Below are 23,506 nucleotides of genomic sequence, written 5' to 3' on the forward strand. Positions count from 1 at the left end.
CATCTCTGATTTCAAAAATTTAATGTGTCCTTATTGTCTGAAAAGTTCTTAAAAATGGGATAGAAAAAAAAAGGGACACAAGGACTAAAACACATAGTATTCTAAGGAAAGTTAATTTTTGCACCCTTTGGTATTACAATACCCCAGATGTTCAAAGCAAATCAATTCACTTTTTTTCCCCTCTTATAGATCCCCTCTATTGGAACATTTAGAAATGGCAGTCACTGCCAGGACACACAAAATATTTAAATTACAGGCATTACAAGTCACAGAAGTCTGTATAGTTGTGTGCTGAACAACTCATTGCCAAAATAAACAGAGGGGGTGGCAGTCACAGCCTGGGCTTCTCCCACTCAAATCAGTGGGAGAGAGCAGGGCTCTCTGTGGAGAAACTGTGTCCCCAAGTCAGGGCTTTAGAGTTTTATTTTCCTGTACTGGGGCCAAGGGAAAGGAAAAGTTGGGCTATCACATAGGCACAAACAGTGCAGTGAGATTGAATCTCCAGATGGAGACTGGAAGCTCCTTGAAGCTCAAGTCAGCAGGCAGGTCAGCCATGTGGGGAGCTTTGGCAGAGGGGTGTGAGGAAGTTCACATGCTGTGCAGTGCTGACTGTAATGATCTGCTGATAAATAACACATTTCAGCTGCTGGCGAAGCCCTGACCCTCACTGTTCAACAAATTTATTGCTCACCAACTAATGGAGAAATACATATGTAGATATATATAATTTTGAAACTAGAACTGAGGCTTCACTGTGTTTTACTGGGTAACAGGGAAAATATTTTTAGTCACCAGTAACATTAAAAAATGCATCCCAGTCTAAATTGAATATTGTTTGAAACAAAAAACCCACAATCAGCGTAGATCCAAGTATTAGAACTATCTGAGAAATGATAATTGGTTGGTGGAAATCTGGACAGGGAGAAGAGTTCAGGCAAGAGTCCACATGTTTTGCACTTGAATAAATACAAAAAAAAAAGGCAAAAAATTATACTTACACTCCATACTTTCCAGCTTTTCTGGAAATCATTTGTAACTGGCACCCAATTTGACTTATGTAGGAATTTCCACATCATTCTGTGTTGGTTCCACACCAATTTTACTACCCCAACATGTCTGTGAATGAAAAAAACTCATGATGTAATCAGCATTGTCCATGTTAAGTATAAACAATACAGTCACCAGCTGGACCGAGCTAAGGGTCTGCACTGTAAGCTCCTCACAGCAGAGTGAGGAGCTGCTCTAACACCGTGGGAATCAGCCCCAATAGCAGGCAAGAGGGGGCTTGGCATGTTCTCTCTGTCCTCACCTCCCCTCTTGCTTCCTGACTTCCTACACAGTCCACTACACAAAGGCAAACTCCAAAAGATGGAGTTAGAAAATGCCATGAGTGAATTTCATTGGAAGTTTGCGGTGGGAGAAACATTTTATTTGGATCAGGCCAGCTTTGTAGAAAGTCTAGTGGCAAACCACAGGCCACATCTAGTCTTCAAGGAGCAGTGAAATAGCAGGCTTACAGTCAAAACCATCAGCCCCGTGTAAACCAAGGCTTCCCTTTGAAAAATACAGCTCTGCCAGTGATTTTCCTTGTGGAGCAGGCGATGGGAAGCTGTGCTGGCTGCTGGGGCTGCTATGGTGTGACTGCTCTGCGGGTGTCTGCAGGGAGCGAGAGGGGAAAGCATGGGTAGCTTGCAGCTCCTACTCCACAGCAGCTGTAGCTCCCTTTTTCCAGGTGATGTGACCAGCCTGGAGCAACAGAAAGATTTTGGTGAGTGCAAGAGTGATTGGAATGTGATTAACACTGCAAAGTTCATAGATAGGAGACAAATTTGGAGGGGGGTATAAGCAAAATGGTTAAGAGGAATAGGGTGCAGTAACAGTTGCAGCAGTTCTCCTGCCTCCCGCTCCCGGTGCAAGTGTGGGCAGTGAGACCACGGCACTGAGGAGCAGACACTGCCTTCCTCCCTCTCACACCCACTTCTGGCCCCTTCCTCAGTCAAGTCTCCTTAAGTAAGGGAACCGTTGTGTTATTCTACTGAATGGGTGCTATTAAAGTCAGCCCCCGCTGAGTGAAATAAATAATGTGGCATTTGGTTTCTCAAGGAGGAAAGTTACAGCTGTATCAGATGTACTAGACTCCTGTCCAGTGTCCGATTCCAATTCCTAATGAAAGTATTGGGAAGACTCCTACTGATTTTCAGCAGAAGCACATTATATCCATTAACTAACAATATACCCATTCGGAAGTGCCAGATGAAATTTAGGAGTTCCTGGTTAAGAATGTCACTTAATAGGCAGAGTTAGTCTAGAAAAATACAGAGAAGCTCTAGCTCTGCAGTAAAGTCAGCGGGGGGGAAGAGTATCCAAGAATATATAGTCCAAGTACTTGAACCATGCTCATGCTCGTTTTGGAGTATTACATCTGCCAAAGGTTCACGTTCCTCAGAAGGAAGGAATGTTGTGCAAGCTACTCTTTCCCTAAAAAGATGCAGGATGGCTTTGATGGATAATCAAGTGCAACATGTAGAAATTTATGCTGTGGTTCAGGTGGGAAAAGATGGCTTTACAGAAGAAACATTGATATCTTGATGTTTGGGAGAAAGGAAACTATCAGTACATTTATGATTGTATGACACCCACTTTAACTGTTTCGTACATTACTTCCCCTCATACTGCATTTAAAAATTCTGATGCTGTATGTTTCGTAATAAAATGCATTACAAAACTGATGATATGATTCTTCTTCCTAATAGGAGGCAGTTTATTTTATTACAGTCCATTAAGTAGAGCAATTGTAGCTGCTCCTTTAGTCAAGGGAAGCATTTCCTAGAAATGGGTCTTAGCTGACTTTCTGGAAAAGCAGTATAAGCAAGATTAAAAACCAACTTTGCTTCCTTTTACATTCTACATCACCTCTAAGTTCTCTTCTTTTAGCGGTGTCAAAAGACCCTTGAAGTGATACCTAAAGCAAATTTATAGAGTTTTCCTCTTTGCAACACGTCATATTAACCGTTAAGGACTTGCATAATTCCACCAGGCACAGCACCTGGGACAGGCTCCTCTGACTGAGATAAAATCCACTTAGTGAAGGACCATTTCCCCTCTCTGATTTCACTGCTGGAAGCACTTGGTTTCTTTGATCTGTGCTATGTGCCATATATACAATTGCCTCCAAGATTTCATGGGAATTATTGGCTTAGAAGTTACTGTGAGAGGGTAGTGTCCCAGGGAGTGAGAACGGGAAGCCAGTGAGGAGAGTTCAGAGAAGGTGACAGGGGAACCTGTCATATGTGAAATGAATACAAAACGAAGGAGTTCTGGGGAGGTGGTTAATTAGGAGTGGGGAGGAGCCAGGAAGCACATTAAGAGGGGACAGAACCACAGTGAAGATTAATAATGAGGGCACATCTGAAGTCCATATGCCCCATGTGCTGTTTGACTATGAAAGGATTTGTTACTGAATGAGTGGTATTTAACAGTTAACAGTAGTAATCATACAGGCATAATAATCATGGATTAGACATGGATTTTTGTATAGGATTTAGATTTCATTTAAGTTACATGAACACTGCATTGGTGGGCAGAACTCAGCATGCCCTGGATTTTCCATCTAAGTACTTACACCATGGATATCACAACAGCACAGTGAGCGAGCATCACAGTAAGGAGCTTTCCTGGAGATTTTGAACACCAGTGGTGTTGTTAGGCCTGAGGTAAGCTCCATAAGACTTCTGCAATAAAAGGAGTCAATAAGCTTAGTGTCTTCTGCAGAGACATTTGACTGAGGGTCTAAGTGAGACTCATTTAAACATGTTTCTGTCATGCTTAGTGTATTTCAAATGTCTGTGCAGAAAAAGGACAGGGCCATGGGGTACGAATTCTGACTGGCAAAGGCACTGAACTGGCTGTCTGTGTTTGTGAACATGCACATGTTTGAAGAGAGCTTTATAAGAAGAGTGACCAAGAATTTCATGCTGAGCATAAATGAAATCTCTTACCTATAATTCCAGAAAAAGAGTTCTTAGAAGACAAAGCTGGTGGTGGTAACTACCCCTGTCAGCCCAAAGCAACAACTACTCTCTTCAGGTGAAACAACTCAGTTTCAGGCTAGTTTCAGCTGTACTCCTGATCTAGTTGTGTTTTGGAGCTTGAGGTCTCCCTGAGTCGTGTGCTAAAAAAGACAGACCTGGTCCTGTAAAACAGAGTTTCAGCTGCTATTGAAATGAGTGAAGGACTCGAGGTCTCTATCAGAGCTCCCAGTGACAGCACTGAGTGAGCTGGAGCAGTGTGGCATTCCCTGGTATCAGCTACTGGCTCTGGCTCCAGCTCTGCTGATGGCAGGGTCAGCCGTGGCCACCCACTTACGGTAACGAGGCCATGTCTCCATCTGTCCATGCTGGTGTCCCCATCCCGGGATTCCAGTTGTGTTAGCTCACATCTGAAACATTATGGGCAGCCTGATTTGCCAGGGCTTGCAATAGTCTTAATATAAGAACAACGAGCTTTGAAATGAATTCCTGACACAATTGGTTCTTATTTTTATTGTATAAAATAAATATACATTTGTCTACATTTATGGATCTGGAATAGACATTGCTCAAGAGTCTTTGACTTTAGTCAAAGTATTTTAAGTTACCTTAACATCTTTGTCTTTTTTCATGCAATGGACTCTTGAACAGAGCACGTAGTGTCTGTTCTCTCCTGAAACCTTGTTTCCAAATCTGGCATCTTCTCTCACATGCTGCCAATGAAAAATGCTTTATTTTATAATCTGAAGTTTCCCTTAGCATATGGTGCCTTTTTTTTTTTGCTCTAGAGATTCTCACTAGATAACTGTTCACAGAATCAGGCTTGGGATGCCTGTGTTGGGAAGGAAAGTCAGCTGCCAGCCTAAATAAGCTACCATGTGAATAGAAGGTCATCATCTCATCCCATGCTTTGTACTTAAGCCTGCTCTGAAACTAAAGCAACAGAGGGCAGGTCCCATGTTCAACATGAAGTGTTTGCTCTGACACAGAATTTCTAATACTGGGCATAACACAAAAAATAAGTGCAGATAGGTCACTAAATTGTTAAATTGGCAGACACCATCTTACAGTATCAGATTATAAAATGTTGAAAATGTCATTATATAGGTGATGTGGAAAGGAGGCTTGAATCGAGATTGAGTTGGGTGCACAAACAATAAAAAGTTGAGTGCGTGTTTGTATGACATCTAGCACAGTGAGGTCCTGAATCTGACTGGGATATTGGTTGTTTCCAACAAAGAAATGTGGATTTTCAGTTGAAAATGGCCCTTGGAGATGTAAGGGTATGACAACACTCCTATGGAATATGTATATCCACACAGGATTTGGGTTGCTTTGGCATATACTGGGAGTATACTGCTTCACTAAAGCTGTTTTGAGCAATAACTCTTCTGATAGCATCAATCAAGGACAGACAAAGGATCAACACAGGAAGTTCATATCAAAGGGGGAAACAGGACATCTATTCTTAAAAATCTGTGTATTTCCCCAGATGACCCTATGCCAGCTCTAATCACTTTTATTTAATTATTTCACACTTCCTAGAACAAAGGAGGCTCTAATAAACAGGTGAGAATTAAAAGCATGTAGCAAAAACTCTATTGTAGCAGGTTTTAATTAATTTTCAGTGTTTATTCAAATGTCTTCTTTGTCATGTTTCTGTAGCATTTTAAAATAATTCAGTTTTTGCTACTGAGTACTGCTTCTGCTTTGTCTTGAAGCACATCAGTACTTGCTGTCATGGGTAAGCCATTATGAGGTGTTCTGATGCAGCTGAATAAACAGTATGATATTCTGAATGCATCTTTACTGGGTTTTTTTGGAAGCTCAGTGGTGGCATAACAGGCTCATGGATTTCCCAAATTACTGGGTTTACCTGTTCTCAGATTTTTTTTTTTTTTTTTAAACAAACTAAATAAAAGAACAAAGTTTGCCTAGAAGCAGAGAAAACATTATAACAAGGGGTGGTTGTGCACAGAGTGTGTGTTGACAGTTCCTTGTGATGCTGTGAGCGTAGATGTCATGTGCTAAAGAGATGTCATAGTGGGATCAGCACCTTCCATTTTGGAAGGCTCTGAGAGCGGCAGCTAAACTGTGTCAAATCTGCCATTTCCCTCACCTAGTCATGGACAAAAAAGAATCATTGGGGAACTGTGGGGGCGAACCTTCTTCAGCATCTATAACAATAAATTACTTGCAAATCCCTTCATCTTTAAGAGGAGGATGAATCCTGCACAGCCTGCATCTCTCAGTTCAGGAACCTGTGTGCAGGCACTTGCAGCCTTTGCAGGCTGCAGCTCTCAATTAAAGATGCAGCGAGCTGACCTCTGCTCGCTTCAGTCGGAAGTTGCCTTCTGACAGGTTGCTAATTCCATCCACAATTTGTTGCCCCCAATCTAAAGTGAAGAGTTGTCGGAGCGGGAAGTAATCGTGGTGGGCTCTGTGGGAAGTGTTCATTATTTTGACCACTGCTGGTCACACTTAATAAGATCCTGTTCTTGGCACCTGTAGGAAAAAAAACCACTACCAGATTTTTGCAAGATCAGGAGATCATTATAGAAGTTTTTAACTTTCCTCAAGCAAAAACGGAGTTCATTTCTGCTAATTTGACTGTAAAAGAAAAAAGCCTTCATTATTAGTGATATTCCAAAGGAGCTTGCAGCTTTTTCACCATGTCAGGCTTGTATCCTGCTACTTTCCAGTTTATCAGTCATGACCACAGAGGGTCTTCCCTTGTATGCCAATATTGTGAATGTTTGCTTTTCTGCCTTTCCATCCATCAGGAGAAAGCTTGGGGACAAAGCTGGTGACCACAGGACAACCTCACAAGTGCACACCAACTGCTTTGTGCTGCTCCTACAACTAAAACCAGCTACAAACCCCATTTTGCTATCTGGTTTGAGGAAGCGTGGGATTGCCTTGCCTGCTGAGCAGAGCAACTCAGGGGTTGAAGTAAATATATATATCAGAAATTCTCTTCCTTGTGGCTGTTTTTCTAGTGGTGAATGTCACCTTCCATGGCTGTAACCATCACTTATTTTTCTGTGGTAAAGGGGGCAGGACCCTTTTGTAGCCTCCCATTGACATTTCTGTTTCTCTTGCAACATGTCTGCTGCTGCTGGCTCAACAGCTCTGAGGGTACAAACTTCCGCCCTTAACACTTCCATGACCCAAGTTCAGACTCCAGAAGCAACGAACACAAGAATCTTCTGATGGCATTTGTACTAATTTTTCAGATGTGGACAGCTGTCCATAAGGAAGGGCAATCATCTGCCAGACACTGATTTCTGTTGAGCTGGATTGGCTTTGGAGTAGCAGAATGAAGTGCAAAGGACTCAAAGTTCAAAGCTAAAAATTGGGAATTAAAAACCACAGGGGTTAACTGCCTTGCCTCCTGTGGCACAGGAAGCCTGTGCTGCAGTGGGAGTCCCGATCTGATGTGTAAAATAAATATCCCAGTGCTTTCCTTCTTTCTTTATTAATTCATTCTGCCCTGTGCTGCCAGATCGGGTGGGGTTTTTTTCTTTTACTGGCAGCTAAGTATGTTGCCTCCACAGCACTTGGAATTGAACCTGATCTTTTAGCTGGGGATGTAAAAACACTAACAATGCCTCACTCTGCTGCTGCAACTCGGGATGAGGAAGAGCTGCACGTTTCCTTCATGCTGAGCGTGCCCTATAGCACAGTTACAGGATCCAGGGCCACTCTCTGTCCCATTTACACTGGAGCATCCAGCACACTCGTGACCTCTCAGTGTAAGAGGGCACAGCACTGCCCGAGCCATGGCGTGGTTTCTGCTCTGTTTGCAGGCTCTGGCAGCAGCCACCTCGCTGCCCATCCACCCTTGACTGTAAGGAAGCGGCTCGGAGCCGCCGCTGCTGGAACTGGAACATGGTGTGCTCTGCTATTTGTAGTTTCCTGCTGCCGACACTGGATACGCAGTTACTATTCCTCTTGCTTCCTCCATGAACATTAGAATGGGTCCAAAAATAATTGAAGGCAGTATGTTCTGGTGGAATATTTTTGCATTTGCAGAAATTTCCTCTTTCTTTCGCTTGCCAATTTTGATAGGGAGCATTTTGAGGCTTTTTCAGCATCTCCAACTTGGCACTGCTGGGAGGCACAGGAATGCTCCCCTGATCAGTATGGCACAAAAAAGAGGTTTGGCACCCGAATACAGGCTTAAAACTCATTTTTAAGGATGATTATAGCATGTTTTAACCACAAAGTTCTGCTTTAGCTAGTGAAGATGAGAAGACCCAAATGCTCTAAAGGGCAACAAAGCCCACACATCTAGAAAAAGAGAAGAAAGCTGGTTTTTTTTTATTTATTGCTTTGATCCTCAAAAAGGTTAGGTGATAAGAGACTAGCTGTCAGGAAATAATGTAATTAAGATGTACATGAGGTTCACAGATTTATTGTGCAGCATCTTTCTCAGATGTAGCCATGTGATTATTTCTAAATTAACGTCTTCCTGGCCTGGCAGAAATGCTTTCAGTGGCCCACATTTGGCAGAGCTTGGGGTCTTAAAAGTGTGTCTTAAATTACCCTTGATATCTATTTATAGGGAACAGATAAAGGTGGGTGTACAGCTGAGAAGTTGCTTTCTCAGGAGCTGGTAAGGGTTGAAGAGGAAAAACCAGGAGCATGGTCTGTGGATAGCTTCCAGAAGTATCAGTGTCATTTAAAACCAGGTCGCTCTGAGTTTTTTTCTTACAAATCATGCACATTGTAGAAACTAATTCAGAAATATTTTCTTGAACTCTCATGTCTCTCAAGACCTCTCTGTATTATTTGGCACCAGAGTCCTGGATGCCTTATGTCCTGCACAGGTGCTGAAGAGGTGCCACAGACAAAACAGTCTTGAGTTGAGGAATTTTGCTCAGTTTAAAGCTTATGAACACAAACTTCTGATCTTGATTTGGGTGTTGAGAGGAAAAAGCAGAACACACTGCCATAAACACCTACTTTTCTCTGGCTTAAATTTCCCTCATTTTTGTCTTGGTTTATAACCAGTCCATCAAAATTTTTTTGGTGGGCTGGTGGGCAGCGGGGCATGTCAGGGATAATATTCACATAAGTTTGTTTTTGCTGCTGTTATAGCTGTTCTCTGGTTCTTAATTTTTTTCTGCTGTTGTTCCTTAGAGTTCCTACCCTGACATGGGCCACTCATCCCTCAGGTGTGACCCCACAGTGTGTCTCCAGCCCTCAGCAACCCTCATTTTCTTTCCCTAACAGCTTGTATCCAGGTGTTCTCTGGCTGATTAATGTTCTGGCACCACAGTCAGGCTCTGGCCTGTGGTGGTTCCTGATGGGGCCCCCCTCAGTGCCAGAGCTGGTAGGAAGTGGCTGGTGGCAGCTCAGGATCCCCTGAAGGCCACCTTGTGAGATCCAGGGGCTCTGCCAAGGGGGCAGTGAGACCCAGTGCCAGCTGTGGAGCCACCTGTGCCACCTCACCAGCTGCAGACACTGTCTGCCCTTCCAGCTCCACAGATTTGCCAGAGCAAGGGGAAACATTGAACTAATTGATTTGTGGGATGGGGTAAGGAGGGCTGTACGCCCCAAAGTCCAATGGAAAGCTGATATCCTTGGCTTTTCATCAGACATTCCAGCAACCAGACATGAAGCAACATGACATGTCAGGAGTTTAAAGCTATGGTTACACCACAGCTCCATCTCTGGGCCTCAGACACACTTGGGTTTGGTAGGGGAAATGCCATGATTCTGGTACCAACCAGTAAACATCTGTCTGGCTGTTTTGTTCTTAGTGGCAGCTATTTGGAGTCACAGGAATGTCACACATTCAGCCAGGAAGAGAAACAGGGTCTATAACAAAGTCACCAAACTCCTACAGCATTTTCAACTGAGTGAAAATTTCTTCTGAAAACTGAGAGGAAGATCCCTCATCTAGGGGGGGAAATTTTCATAATTTACACTGTGTTTTCCATTCACATGGCTGTTGTCTGTCTATATCTTTTACTATTACATTCCCTATCCAACCAATGAATTAATTTCCACTTAGACAGAAAGCAGTTCTCTGTAGATGATCTGTGCCCAGAAAAGGCCATTTCCATTTTAAGGAACAGAAAATCCTTTCCAGGAATTCCTGAGTGTTTGATGTTACTAAGTGTGGTGGAAAGGTGCAATATTTCAAAAAGCAAGCAAAAAATGCAGATGTATAAAATACGCCCAGATGTCATTAGTCATATTTTTGTGTTCAGGATCTGTAATTTTCTCCCACCTTCAACAATAAAATTCTTACTTTTTTATTCAACATTGTAGGAATCACAAGCCTTACTTTGTGCATGGCTGTGGCTTGATATGTGTCAAGAAAAAATACACAGATCTCTTACTCTGGCATTTAGTAGGAACATTCAGTGTGAGTATGTTGGAAGTGGTGCTCTGCTATAAATACAAAGCTATTTGTCACGTCACACATCTCACTAATTTTCTAGTGGGTTGACAGTTGGGCCCATTGTCTGGAATAATTTAATGTGCTGTAGCCTTACTTACTGTACTCTATGAATCATATACACAGATATCCATAATGGAAAAGCTGTGCTCATGCAGCATGGAGGTTTACACAAATACAGCTGTGGGTCTGAATCTTCAGCTGGTGTAAATTGGCCTCGTTGGAACTACACCAACTTATCCTGGCCATGGACTGCACCGAACACATGTGAAAGGGAAAGATCTGGCAGAAGTATTGGCTTGTCCGTCACCATCTGTAAACACGAGACAAACACAAAAACAAACACAGTGTTGCATTTAGGCCCTGGCTTAGCAAAGCATTTAGATGTATGTAGAGTTCTATTTTAAAGCTGCAAGTGCTTTGATTTAATTAGGGCTGTATTTATAGAGTGGCAGCAGGAATTACAGCAGATTGGAATTTTTTTGTTGTTGAAACGGTTTCCATAAAATCTGTTAATTCATGAAAAAAAGTTAAATGTGCTATCAAAGTTTTCTTTAAGTCCAAAATTTATTCTGGAGCCAGTACCCTGCTGCCTGAGAACAGCCATTTTGCTGGTGACTGTGCAGGTACCCAGCCCACTGTCAGGGCCCTGTGGGCACTGGTGGACATTAATGACCAACCTCACTGCCAGCTTTGCCACAGGCCCTGCTCAGCCTGGCCACAGGCACTGCTGAGCCAGACACTGATCCATCAGTTCATTTTGTGGCATGACCTGGGACATCCCTCGTTGCTGTGGAACTGTGCTGTGGTCAGGGGCTGCATCTGGTTACCCTCACTGGGCCTGATCCTGACCTGCTGGTTGACTTCAGAGCTTAAGCTTAGACTTGTCACCAGAGCTTGTGTTATGTCCTCTTGTTTAAATCTGGTTGCTGTCAGGTTTAAACCTCAGGGGCTGTGGGACAGGCTCTGGTTAAAGAGGCCCCTGTTCTACTTGTTGGGTCTTAGTTTCTGGCTCCTTATCCCATAGGGAGCAGCTAGCCTGGACAGTCAGCATCAGTTCTCTGTTGTGCTGAATTTAGCTCGGAGGCTTGACTGGAGGGATTTTTCTGTATTCCAGGTAGAAGTCCTGATTCTTTAGACTGTTGGCATTTCCCATGTGCTCCTTCATGGAGGTGTTGCACTTCTGTTGGCCTTTCCCAGCCGTCTAGGTGACCTAGACATATGGCTGGTTCCAATTAAATTGTAGTTTTGATTCTAGTCTGGAGACATTGGGGGAGTATCTTGATTGTCTCTTATAAAGTTAGCTCACATGCAAATCTTTCCTGGATTGTCCCCTTGCATGTCAGTGTAGACTGTGTGTGTACCACAAATCTGTTGCACAGTATTCTTTTTTGTTCAAATACTGGCTAAATTCAATTGCAAAAGATGTGAGAAATATGCCTTGGTTTTTGTTTAATTGAGTTGTTGTGAATACTTGAACTCCCTTAATGAGTTAGGAATAGACCTTGTAGCTGGAAACTTTCTAAACCTCAAGAGAGGAACTCTGGCAGTTACTGTTATTATTTCGTTTATATTGTGGAAACATATAAAAATGAACTTGCTTAGCTGTAGATGCTCTCAGTGTGGAACTTTCTGTTGTAGATTATTCAGTTTTAACACTGGCTGGACATTTTTGAAAATACAAAATGCACGTGGACTCTTAAATGGACCTCTCTTTAATAAGTGATGTATGCTTACCTCCAGCATTTCCCAGCCTGTGAATCATGGATATTAAGTTCCTTCATAGTTGGGGAAGGTATTTGATAAAACAGATCTATTGTTGGAAGCCCTTAAGTGGCTGCAGTGCTTGCCTTGAAAAAATTTATGGGGTCCACAGATTGGAAGAGATTGGAAAGCACTAATCTAGTAGGGATTTCATCTGTTTTATAATTTCTGATCTACCCTCTCCTCAACTACAGGCAAGACATTCTTTTAAATTAACATTTTTAGTCTCCTTGTTAGCAGCATAGGGAGGCATAGTGAGAGAATGCATTTATGACTACCTGGATTTCAAAACCCTGCCTCATATTTTTTCCTAAGTGCTCTTGAACTTGCTCATATTCAGAACGTCACCTGAGTTGTGCTTGTCAGAGTAAATCACATAAACACTACTGGTCTTTGTCAGTATTTATGCAGGGAACTACCAAGAGAAAAGATACTGAGGCAAAGCAGAAGGTACTGATGTTGATCCAGCAGCTGTTGCTCTCCCATTTTTGTATCTCCTTTTCTAGAGCTGATGCCAGAAGCACTGCACAAGTTACCCGAAATGATGTCAGCTGGAGTATTTAAAAAAAAAAAGAATCAACATTTCTCAAAGTCCTGTTAGGATCTCAGCTGGGATTGAAAGATATCCATGAACTAAAACAAGTGCAGAGAAAGGCTGTGTATCTTAAGAAGCTTTAAAAGAGCTGGGCTCTATTAAAACAAACAGCAGGCGAGACAATGAACCCACCTGTTCCACACTGGAAAAGGTTAAACACCTGGTTAAACACTTTTTTAACTTGTAGGGAAATATTGACCTTAGAGAAAATGTGTATAAACTGGATGTGAACCTTGTGTAGATCAGAGTGTATACGAAGAGCTCAGTAACAGGAGCAGAAAGTTTTTGGAGCTGCTTCTCATAGGAGGAGCCAAGCTGTAGCACTTCACTAGTTTTCAGGTGGAGCTTCATCTTTTTACGAAAGGAAATTTTATCCTGTGGTTAGCTGCCAAAGCAGTGATTGGACTTGACCTGAATGTCCCTTTGGAACCGTTTTCTTTGTATGTGTCCTATATTGTTCCTCAGGATGGTGTGGCTATAATGGTTATCATTCAGCCTTTAATTATATAATAATAATATATATAATATATAATAAATATAATAAACCATATGAGTTTGATATTTATGGCTCAGAACCTAGAGAAAAGATGATTTGCTACAAGCCTGTTCATAATTAATTCCAGCCATCATATAGCATTCGATAGATTTGAGATTTATTATTTCCAGCATGTTTAAACAATTTCATTAATAAATATATTCAGTTCACTGGCTGCCAAGGACATGAGGGCTGTAATCCTCTCATCAATACCACTTGGCATAGGGTGTGCTGCCAGCCATGTGCTGGGCACATTATCCTGTGGTGCTCTGCACTGCTGTGTTCAGAATCCAGTGCTAAAGCTCCTCAGCAAGCACTGACAAAAGCCAGAGAGCAGAGGTTTTTATCTGAAATGATGTTATAAATCTCATTTTAGCTGATGTAGAGCTGGACTGTGCACAGCCTACATACATGCTCTTCCATATCCGTGTGTTTCTCGTCTGTTCTCAAACAGCTGTTCTCACCCTGTACTCACTGGCCTGCCAGATGTTACAAATCCAGGGAAAATATGGAGTCACGTTCTTTCTCTGTAGGACTTATGACCAGCTTGAGACCTGCTGTTTGGTCTAACACTTAACCTGGATTTTCTAGTAACTCATCAACTATGATGACAAAACATGAAGTTAAGGACTCATTGTTGCCAGCAGGACTGATGCTGGAGATGTGATCTGATACCCTAATCTCAAGTGAAGTTGCCTCAAGACCACATCTATAATAATTACTGGTGCATATATGATCACTAGTGGCAGTGAGGCTAGATGCTTTACAATGCATGGGGAAGAGACCCTTTGGATCATTCTTAGTTCTTCTGACTCTCTTATAAAAGACTAATTTCTTTAATAAAATGTAGCATTTAACATTCTTCAGCATATGCATTCAATTTCCTTTATGTATTGTTAGAAACAGGACTACAAGAGATAATCACATTGAAAGTTTATCTTCTTTTTTGTGTGTTCTTGACCCCTCGCCTGCTTCTCAGTCACTGGAAAACTCCTGACTACTTAAGTGGTCTCCAGATTATCTACAGCAATGTGGAGAAGCGTCAGTCTGGGAGACATTGAGGACAGTTGGTTCATGTGTTTTTAGTGATGTAATGTCCAATCTTAGTTATTCTGCACTGCTGTTTAGTGTGAATTCATGACCGCAGGAATGATTAGAAGGCTTGAGAGCAGAATTATTTCACTGGCAGTCAGCATGACTCCAACTAAGAAGCAAGTCACAGGAATAATTAAAGATCAATTAATTTTATGGTAATCACTAGACTAGGTGTTAAGACAGTCTTTTTCATGGATGGGATGAGATCAGTTGATACATTGCTGTATAGCAACGTTAGAGTGACACAGAAAATCTGTTTGCTGAGACACTGTGTCTGGCTTAAACTGATCTCATGGGGCACATTCTCCACATTTTGATATTTATTGTATTAAAAACTCATTCCTTTGACAGGGAAACTGACTTGTCAAAGGATCTTGAACTTTTTTCCAGGAGCCCATGTTAGCCCCTTCAAACTGGGGCAGTCCTTGCAGGGTTGAGAGAAATTGCAGTTGTTGGGTCATTGCCATGTTCACATCCGTAATGGTGCATTTTAATTAAACAAACGAGGCAGCACACTTGCTTCAGGAACACAGGAAACATCAGAGTTCCTCAAGTGGAAAACAAGTTTCACTTGAAAGCTTTCAGGACATATTGTTGGTAATATGGGCCAGGTTAGACAATGTTGACAGACCTTCATATCGGAACCTCCTGGCCACACATTGCAAACTCTCACAGCACCATCACAACTCACCTGTCATCTGGTATTTTCAGAGCCTCAACTTGGAGTCATATTGTTATGAGAAAATTGTTTAAGACCATTTTAGATTTTTTTGGTCAAAGAAAACACAATCCGTTATATCTCAAAAGGAAATAAGGCCCCGTTTTTAGGTATTTCTTTATTTAAATTCCATCATTGTTAAGTAAATCTTGTGACTTGTGGTAGTGTATAATACTTATGATTTCCATGCATCCTTGATCAGGAGGATGAAAATAAAAAGTATTCCATGATGCCAGACCTGTGCAATCAAGAAATTCCAGTACTCTCTTCTGGGTACTTGGGAAAATGCCTGCAGTTAAGTAAGCATTAAGCAGAAATCCTGGAGAAGTCACTGAAGGAACCAGCCCTGGTGTCAAAATCAGTGTGGACAAATCCAAGCAGTCCTGTGCCAGGCTGTGCTGTTTGGAGGGGCAGGTTGGTGTTTCTGCCCTGCACAGTACTGTACTATGCAGAGGCACCAGTTTATCTGGAACTTGTTTGGGTACCTCAGACACACCAATCATTGCTTAAGGTCGGCGTGTCTGCAGTTTGCAAAGCCCTGGCTGCTGGCTAAAGCAAGAGTGAATGTAAATACTGCTTATTAGTCATTAAGACTTGAGAGGAACAAAAGTTTTTACAAAAAGCAAAAGCATCATTAACCCTACTTTAGCCCATAGTGAATCTGCACCATTTTTTACTCTCTACTGGTCCCTGTGCATCTTGCTTGATTTTCTCCTGACTCCAAACCATATGAAACTCAAAACTCTTCATTCTCTGGGCTTTTGTGTGGGATGTGAGAGAGTCAGGATGAGATTCTAGATTGTACTGATAGGGGATAATTTCCTACTGGAAAACAGGTCTGCTGAAACCAAAGCAGTATCATAGAAAGATTCAAAGTCTAAACTGAAAGTGAGTCTCTTTCAAAAATGTGCTGTTATCTACAGATAGAACTGGTTTGGAAGGTGGTACATATCTCATTATTGAGGTCTATCGCTCAGTGTTGCTCAAAATTCTTGGAGGACATCCTTTAAACTGTTGTTGTGTATTTCAGTTGATTTAACAAGACAAAAAAAAGGCTAATCATCTCTTAAACTGCTTTTCTTTTTCTTGATAGTTTATTATTTTATGTTAAAAAGGAGAAGCATGACTTAACTTAAGCTAGATTCTCATCCAGCAATATGTGTGTAGATTAGATGAAGGAAATGCTCCCTATCCACAGAACAGTAGATTACTTGTTTAAATTACTTGTCTTAAAAAGATCCCGATTCGGCTTTGCTGAGCATAAAATATTAAATTTACTGTTTATTTTTAGTGGATTGCTGCCAATTTTCTTCTCCCTGACTGTCTTCAGATTGTTTAAAACATTAAAAAAAAAAGTTCTCATCAAACATATTCTACTTACAAGAAATCTCTGTTGGTCTTTCCACAGAGACATAAAATTTTGTTGTTGGGACATGAACTTTGCTGTTAGGGAATTTTCCTTTCTTTATTACCTTTGTGGTTTTCCTGTTCTCTTTTTTTTTTTTTTTTCTTTAAGCCCAAGAGTATGGCAAATTATGTTGTGCTAATGTTGCTTATTAAATCTTCATAAAGTGAGAAAATGGAATCCAAGGAGAAAGCTTTAGATGTCTCTTCAGGTGTAGTAGGTTGTTTCATTCTGTTTAATTGGCAGTAATGTTTGAAAACTCTGACCTCATCCTTGCAAAAATTTTGTTAATTGTTTCCTGAAAAATGGTGATAGGCCTGGTCCGCTCCATTGGTAGAAATGACAAAGTAACTGTGTCACTGATATTACTCTGTACTTGCATCTTTGTAATTTGAACCAAATTTGGCTTTTAGGAGCATTTATCAACACAAAATACAAGGCTGGTGTAGAGTCTATAGTTGCAAGTGTATTTTCATAAATAAAAGATTAAGAAGTCAGGCATATGTGACAGATTTTTGGGACCAGGTCAGTGTAGTGTGTCTGCTGACACTTGGAATGTTTATTTGCCTTTTGTTGAAAGGGATATTCAACGTTATTTTTGCAAATCCCCTCCATACAGCAGAGCACTCCCATGCTGGATTGAGTGCTCAGCATGAAATGCTGTTTTTCCTGAGGGAATCTTAGGTGACCCATGCAGGGCCTTTTCTCTCCTCTCAGGAGCACCATCTCCACAGGGAATGGGGAACTGACCCTGAGCAACTACAGCAACATACAGTGCCTCAGCAGCAGGCTCTGAGTGTTCTTCAGGTGTCGCAGGTCAAAAATTGTTATGCAGTGCTGAAGAACAAACCAGCTTTTTACTGGAGGACATGTAAATGTTGTAACAAACATCTGGACTGATCTTCTGACCCTAAGGTGGTTACTTAGAAGGTGCATCACTGCCTTTTTACCTTAAAACACTTTCTCTAACACCAGGGACTGAACTGACCTGACCTTTGCTGCCTCTATAATTAGTTCCTCTTTTTTTATAATGAATTAATGAGGGGGGGGGGGGGGGGGGGGCGGGGGGGGAGTGTGCATTGTTGGTATTATTATTACTATTATTGTTGTTGTTGTTGTTATGAAAGAGTTCTTATTAATGGATAGTTCCCTAGCTTACTGGGATGGAGATAAGGGAACATGATTTTAAAGGGATCCTGCAAAAAAAAATGTTTGCAGGAAAGAAGAGATCTGAGATTGCAATTGCCTGCAGAGCTGTAGTCAGGGGTAAAGAATGAAAGGTTCTCACTTTGAATGCATTTAGTCTCTAACACAACACAGAACAAGCTAAAACATGAATGCACTATCTCTTAGCTGACTTGTGACAGCTCATAATGAATGAACGTTCTGCAGATTGAAATGTCACACTGACGTGCTTCTGAATAAGGAATGAGTTTCATCAGCTTTATTCAATATATTTCTATCTCTGTCTGAAGTATTGAACAATCCATTTTGCTTGGGAATTTATTTGGAAGTGGAAGAAGTTGAAATGTGTGCTCTCTATAGATATTAATAAAGTACTTCTTTTCTTTTTTCCTCCTCATTCCCAAAAATAGTAAGTGAAAGATAGGCTGGATTCTGGCTTTGAAATTGGAAAGATCTATGAAATAAAAGTGTAGAAAGTCAACTGGCTATTTGAATGTAATATTTGGAAACTTTATATCTAGATAAAAAAGAAAGGGGTTTGAGAAAATCACATCATAATACTTACAGAATTTTTGGTCCATTTATGGATTAAAAGTACTTTACAGACTGCTAGATCTTTGGTCAATGAAGCAATCCCTGATTACAGTTCCCTCTGCTGCTATCTTTCTTTATATGAAATTCCCATTACTTATAGGAATAGACTATGGGATCAAGCTTACTGAGGAACATGTTTTATGAATTATTTTTCCTGACCTATCATTCTGCTAATAGTGAAATTTGGCAATAACTTCAATGCTTCCATTGCTCAACAACAGTTTATTTTAAAGGGCACCATAGGTCAGGTGATTTTGTCTGTGTTGCATACATTTATCTCAGAAGAGGACTTTTATATTTTGCACTCTCTTACTGTTTCCCTCCTTGTCTAACTCTATTTTTTTTCCCCCTCTCTCTTTTGCAAACCCTTCTAGATGTTCGACTGGATCAGCCACAATAAAGAGTTGTTCCTACAGAGTCACACGGAGATCGGTGTGAGCTACCAACACGCCCTGGACCTGCAGACACAGCACAACCACTTTGCCATGAATTCCATGGTGAGTTGAGGGCACACTGTGACCAGCACAGGAGGGAGGAGAGGGCCAGCACAGGAGGCCACCTCCAGTGCACAGGGCTCTATGGACCTGTGAGAGGTGATGTAAGGAAGGTCAGGCTGGCTGTGACAGCAGCAGTGTTGCTCTCTACCCAGACACTGATCTATGGTTACTTCCTTGACTTAAGAGCAGCACAGTCCTGCGGAGTTTGTCTACATTTTGAAGAACAAATACAGTATTTTTTAAGTTTTTGACATTTCTTTGACAGGGAATTAATGCAAGCTGTAGGTGGCACCTTAATAAATTATGCTTCTCCCTCCACACCCTGCTAAGGTACTTTTCAAAACCTTGAAAAGGAGACACTAATCAAGCTGTCAGTTGTGGCCACAGTGGGATTTTGCCTCTTTCAGTTGTTAATCGGTCAGAACTTTTGAATGCAAATCAAAATACCTTTCTTTTTTTAAAAAGAAAAATCATCATACCTTTATAAGTGCTTTGCTCATTTTCTTATTCTTTCCAGACACAAGGTATTTGTTCTGGAAACTGCCCTGCTTTCAGCACAGAAATGAGGACAGGATGTATTGATGTTTTGATTATTGCAGTGGGATAGAAAAATGCATGGATACCCCCTGCTGCAACTGCACAGTGCATAGATGAGCCCTCTCTGAACACTCTCTGCCAACTACAGCAAAGCTTGCCCTGAGTAAACCACTCCTGCAGGTGAACCTCCTCCTGCTGTGCAGGGTCAGGCTACAGCTGCACAGGGGCTGACACCTCGGAGGTGGTTGAAGTTGATGGTGTAAGTCACTGGAGAGCCACACCTGCTCTGGTACTGGAGAGCAGCTGTCTGAAATGGGAAAAAGAGATCCCACCTACCCGAGGAAGCTACAGACCTCACACTGCTTTCATAAGGTTACAGGCATTAACCCTGGGATTCTGGTGAAATTCCAGGTGAGGTAATTAACTTCTCTGACCTGAATTCCACAGGCCGTTTCCACCTACCTAGCTATTCCCCACTTAAATCACTGTGCCTCACTAGGGCATTGCATAACAGTGGGAGATGACAAATGTTTATAATGCATATTAATGTGTTTATTGTGATTATATCTGAACAGAGCAGTGAAAACCAGGCTCTAGGCACCTCATTGTTAAACTTGCCATCACAGTGCCATCTAGCAAAATCCAGGATAACACTGCCTCCATATAACACTGCTGCTCTCAGAGTCCCAACAAGTAAATGTATCCTGGAGGTTAGTGCATTAAAATTCATTTGACTTATTAAAGATACAAATTTGGCCGTAATTCTTCAGAAAATACCATTAGAAGAGTCATGCTGAAGGATCTCCCTTTATCCTTTTTTATGGTAATAATACCACAAAATATGGTAATGTAAAATAATGTTGTGTGGTATTTTTCTTAAAATAACAGGCAGTTAGGCTTGGAAAGAGATCATTGCTGTTAATAGAAAATTAACGAGTGACAGGGATAGGCCACCTAATGGAAGAAAAGTTATTTTCCTCAATTTTTCTTCCATCTGTCCCCAAGTGAACCTTTAAGAATGAGGAATGTGAGGAAGTGAGAGATTAGCAAAGTTTTTGAGGGGAGGAGCCCCAAAATGTAACAAATATCCCAAACACTCCCTATAGGAATATAACAGATACAGCTGTACATCATTCTTCATATGCTACTTTTCCTTTAGCTGTAGTTGAATTTTAGAACCAGAATCCCCTCTGATGATGGGGTGATGTCTTCTCTTTGGTTTTGGATCAACATCAATTCATATAGAAAACAGGAACAGTTTATTCAACTTAAATTTTTCATTTGAAATAATTCTTGTGCTGTGCTCTTTTAGTAGGGACTTAGAAAAATTCTTCAGCAGATTTCAGTTGTCAGAGATAGGACAATGAGTTGTGGTATTGTTATTGGCAGTATGGCAAACTTGGGTTAAAAAAGACTCTAGAATTCCTCACAATCAAAAAGGTTTTTCTAGACTCTCCCTGTGGCTGAAAGGCTTCTATTTGGATTATGCATCTGCACAGTGGCCTTTTTAGAGGGTATTTCAATGCCAGGGTTGCACAGGTTGGGAAATGAGGTGAGTTTTCCAGCCTGAAGAGATTGGCTTGTGGAATTAGACAGGGCTACTGTCCTGCAGAAGGCTGGGCATCCCATTTTTGAAACAGCAGACGTGGGGGTGTATCAGGCTGAAAGGACATTTGGAAAATAGTGGGGAAAGGGTAACACCATTAAGATATGGCTACTTGAACTAACCTGGAGCTGCTGTTCTACGTGAGCATAGTACTACCCTCAGCAGTGATGTACCAGTTTTTTAGATGGAGCAAAGTCTTTGCCAGAAAAATCTGGAGTGAGTCCTGGTTTCCCCAGAAGTCAGTGTTGTGAACATGAGGGTGTTGGCATGCAGGAGACATCAGCTTGCTGCATTAGAGTGTTGGGCTGCATACAAGTCACTCCATAGGTAGTAAAGCATGCAGGAAGAGCCAGAGGAGACTGAAACTAAAGTGACCTTTTCCTCTCTTATTTTTATGGCAATATCTTGTTTCTGTTGTTCATGCTGCCATTTGATTTCTGTTGGAGACTGTTGGAAAATGACCGCTACATATTACTTGATAATGTTTATATTGCAGTAAGAGCAGGAGATTTAAGGCACTGTTACAGCTCCTGAGCACTTTCAAAGGAAGAAATGGGTTTTGCCTTGCTGTCTGTTGACAAAGTCTCTGCTCCTACAATATTAATATACATAAATTTTTTTTGCCCCTCAAAAATATTCTTGCATTAGATTACCCACTGATAAACATTTGTGAAGTTCAGGATTAGGATTAAGTTATGTAGTGCAGAACATGTTAGAGAAACTGTAGCTCTGGTGAATTTACTGTTGTGTAGTTGCAGATAGGTACTCATTAGTGTTTATAATGCAATATTTCTCAGTCTCTACATGTAATACGCTTGGCTGCAAAAAGAAAATGTCAGGAATTCTTTCCAGTGTCTTTAACAGAGAAAGGGGAGATTATTACCCTCACATTTGTTTGCTGTCCCAGGTAGAGTACTGTGACCCACACAAGTCTGAAAACTTACGATTCTGGAGAGCTTTAATAAGACAAAACAAGTATTAGGTTTATATCTGAGGAGTCTACAAGCTCTCTCATACTAATTACAAAACTCAGATATCTAGCTACCATGCTTCGGGCTCAGGACATGGAGATTGGTTCAAGAAGAATGACTTTTCAAACCCAGTTAGATGGTGTTTAAATGTTTTGTTTGTTAGTTGGGATTTTTAAATATATATACTATATATATAATCTTTTTTTTTTCTGAACTTTGAGAGTGAGCTAGATCACACCATAAACTTTTTTTTTTTAAATGGGAATTTGCTTTTTAATTGTGATTTTGCTAGAAATTTGATTTATAATTTAGCTGGATCTTTTTAGATGCAGTACATCAGCAACTATTGGATTGAGAATAGCTCAGCTGTCGGAAGTCTGAGTAATAAAATAATGAAATCTTGAAGCACTTTTTTTGGTTGTGGGGCTTGGGCTTGTTTATGGTACTGGATTTTGTTTTGTGTTTTTAATACATTAAGATCAGTATCGAGTGAAGATCTGGAGGAGGACAAAGTAGCTAAAGGTGCTGTATGTTTTGCAGGGAAAAAGCCTATAAACTTCAGTGGAAGTTGATCAGATCTTGGATCTCTGAGGTGTTTGGTTTTGATTGTGTTTGTTGTTTGGATTTTTTTCTTTACACTGTGCCTAGTGTCCCTTAAGCCTGGCATAACTAATAATAATTAAAATATGATCTTCAATTCCTCTAGAAAATGCATGCTCCTAATGTTTATTGGGTCATGCCTTTTGTTGCATGATCTTCCTGTACATCTCTGTAGGCATGCTGTGACCAAAGCTCCTTCTCGGAAAAACAATTTGGTACTCTTGTTTGTTACAATAATAATTCTTCCTTTTAAATGATCAATGTGGGATGTGGGGAAATCATATATTTGAGGTAATAAACTGTAGTATGGTATTTTTCTTTTAAATAAGGAGCATAGATTATTTTTTTCCGTGATTCAAGGCAGTGCTTGTTTTCACTTCAGTTTCAAAATAAATTATGTTACTCTTTATCGCAGCTGTATAATGTTTATACTGAAGCAATAATACTTTCCACAAAAATGAATACTTAACTCAGGCCTTTTTCAGGTAATATCAATAATCTAAAAAATTCACTAGAAAACAAAACCTCGGTGTTTCAGTATGGCACAAAGCATACTGGGCTTGGATACCTGGTGTACATGCCATTTGTTCTGACTGAAGTTATTTGTATTTCCCTTGCCTGGACTTTCTTATGCCTGGATCAGATAACTTCCTTAAATTATGAGTTCCTGCTTTCTGTGAGGCATGCACACAAAAATGGGACTGTTCAGTGCAGATATTGCTGCCTGTCCTGCTGGCAGGGAGTTACCTGTCTGACACCACACAGAGATCCACGTTGTCCTGAATCACAATATATTTCAAACACATTACAATTATCATGTAAAGCCTAATAGTGTCTGTTGAAAATTCCCAACATCTGTCTTAAATTATTGGTATTTTTCTGTATGTAGGCTGAGCTAGAATGCCATCCAATACTACACAGACCAATAATTGGTCTTGTTCTAGAAACTTAAAGGTCTTAAAGA

The 23,506-nt window shown here is 40.9% G+C and overlaps 1 protein-coding gene across 12 annotated transcripts in view; it reads left to right on the forward strand.

The window, feature by feature from the left end:
• The window catches only part of KALRN (kalirin RhoGEF kinase), a 484,760-nt gene that overhangs the window by 201,289 nt on the left and 259,965 nt on the right, over nt 1-23,506 (forward strand). For all 12 annotated transcript variants that reach the window (XM_048309150.1, XM_048309144.1, XM_048309140.1 and 9 more), the window contains exon 7: nt 18,706-18,828. In XM_048309150.1, the coding sequence (XP_048165107.1) occupies nt 18,706-18,828 (123 nt within the window). The remainder of the gene's footprint in view (nt 1-18,705; nt 18,829-23,506) is intronic.

The sequence above is a fragment of the Corvus hawaiiensis genome, chromosome 7 (genome assembly GCF_020740725.1).
Source record: "Corvus hawaiiensis isolate bCorHaw1 chromosome 7, bCorHaw1.pri.cur, whole genome shotgun sequence".
In the NCBI taxonomy this organism is placed as follows: Eukaryota; Metazoa; Chordata; class Aves; order Passeriformes; family Corvidae; genus Corvus; species Corvus hawaiiensis.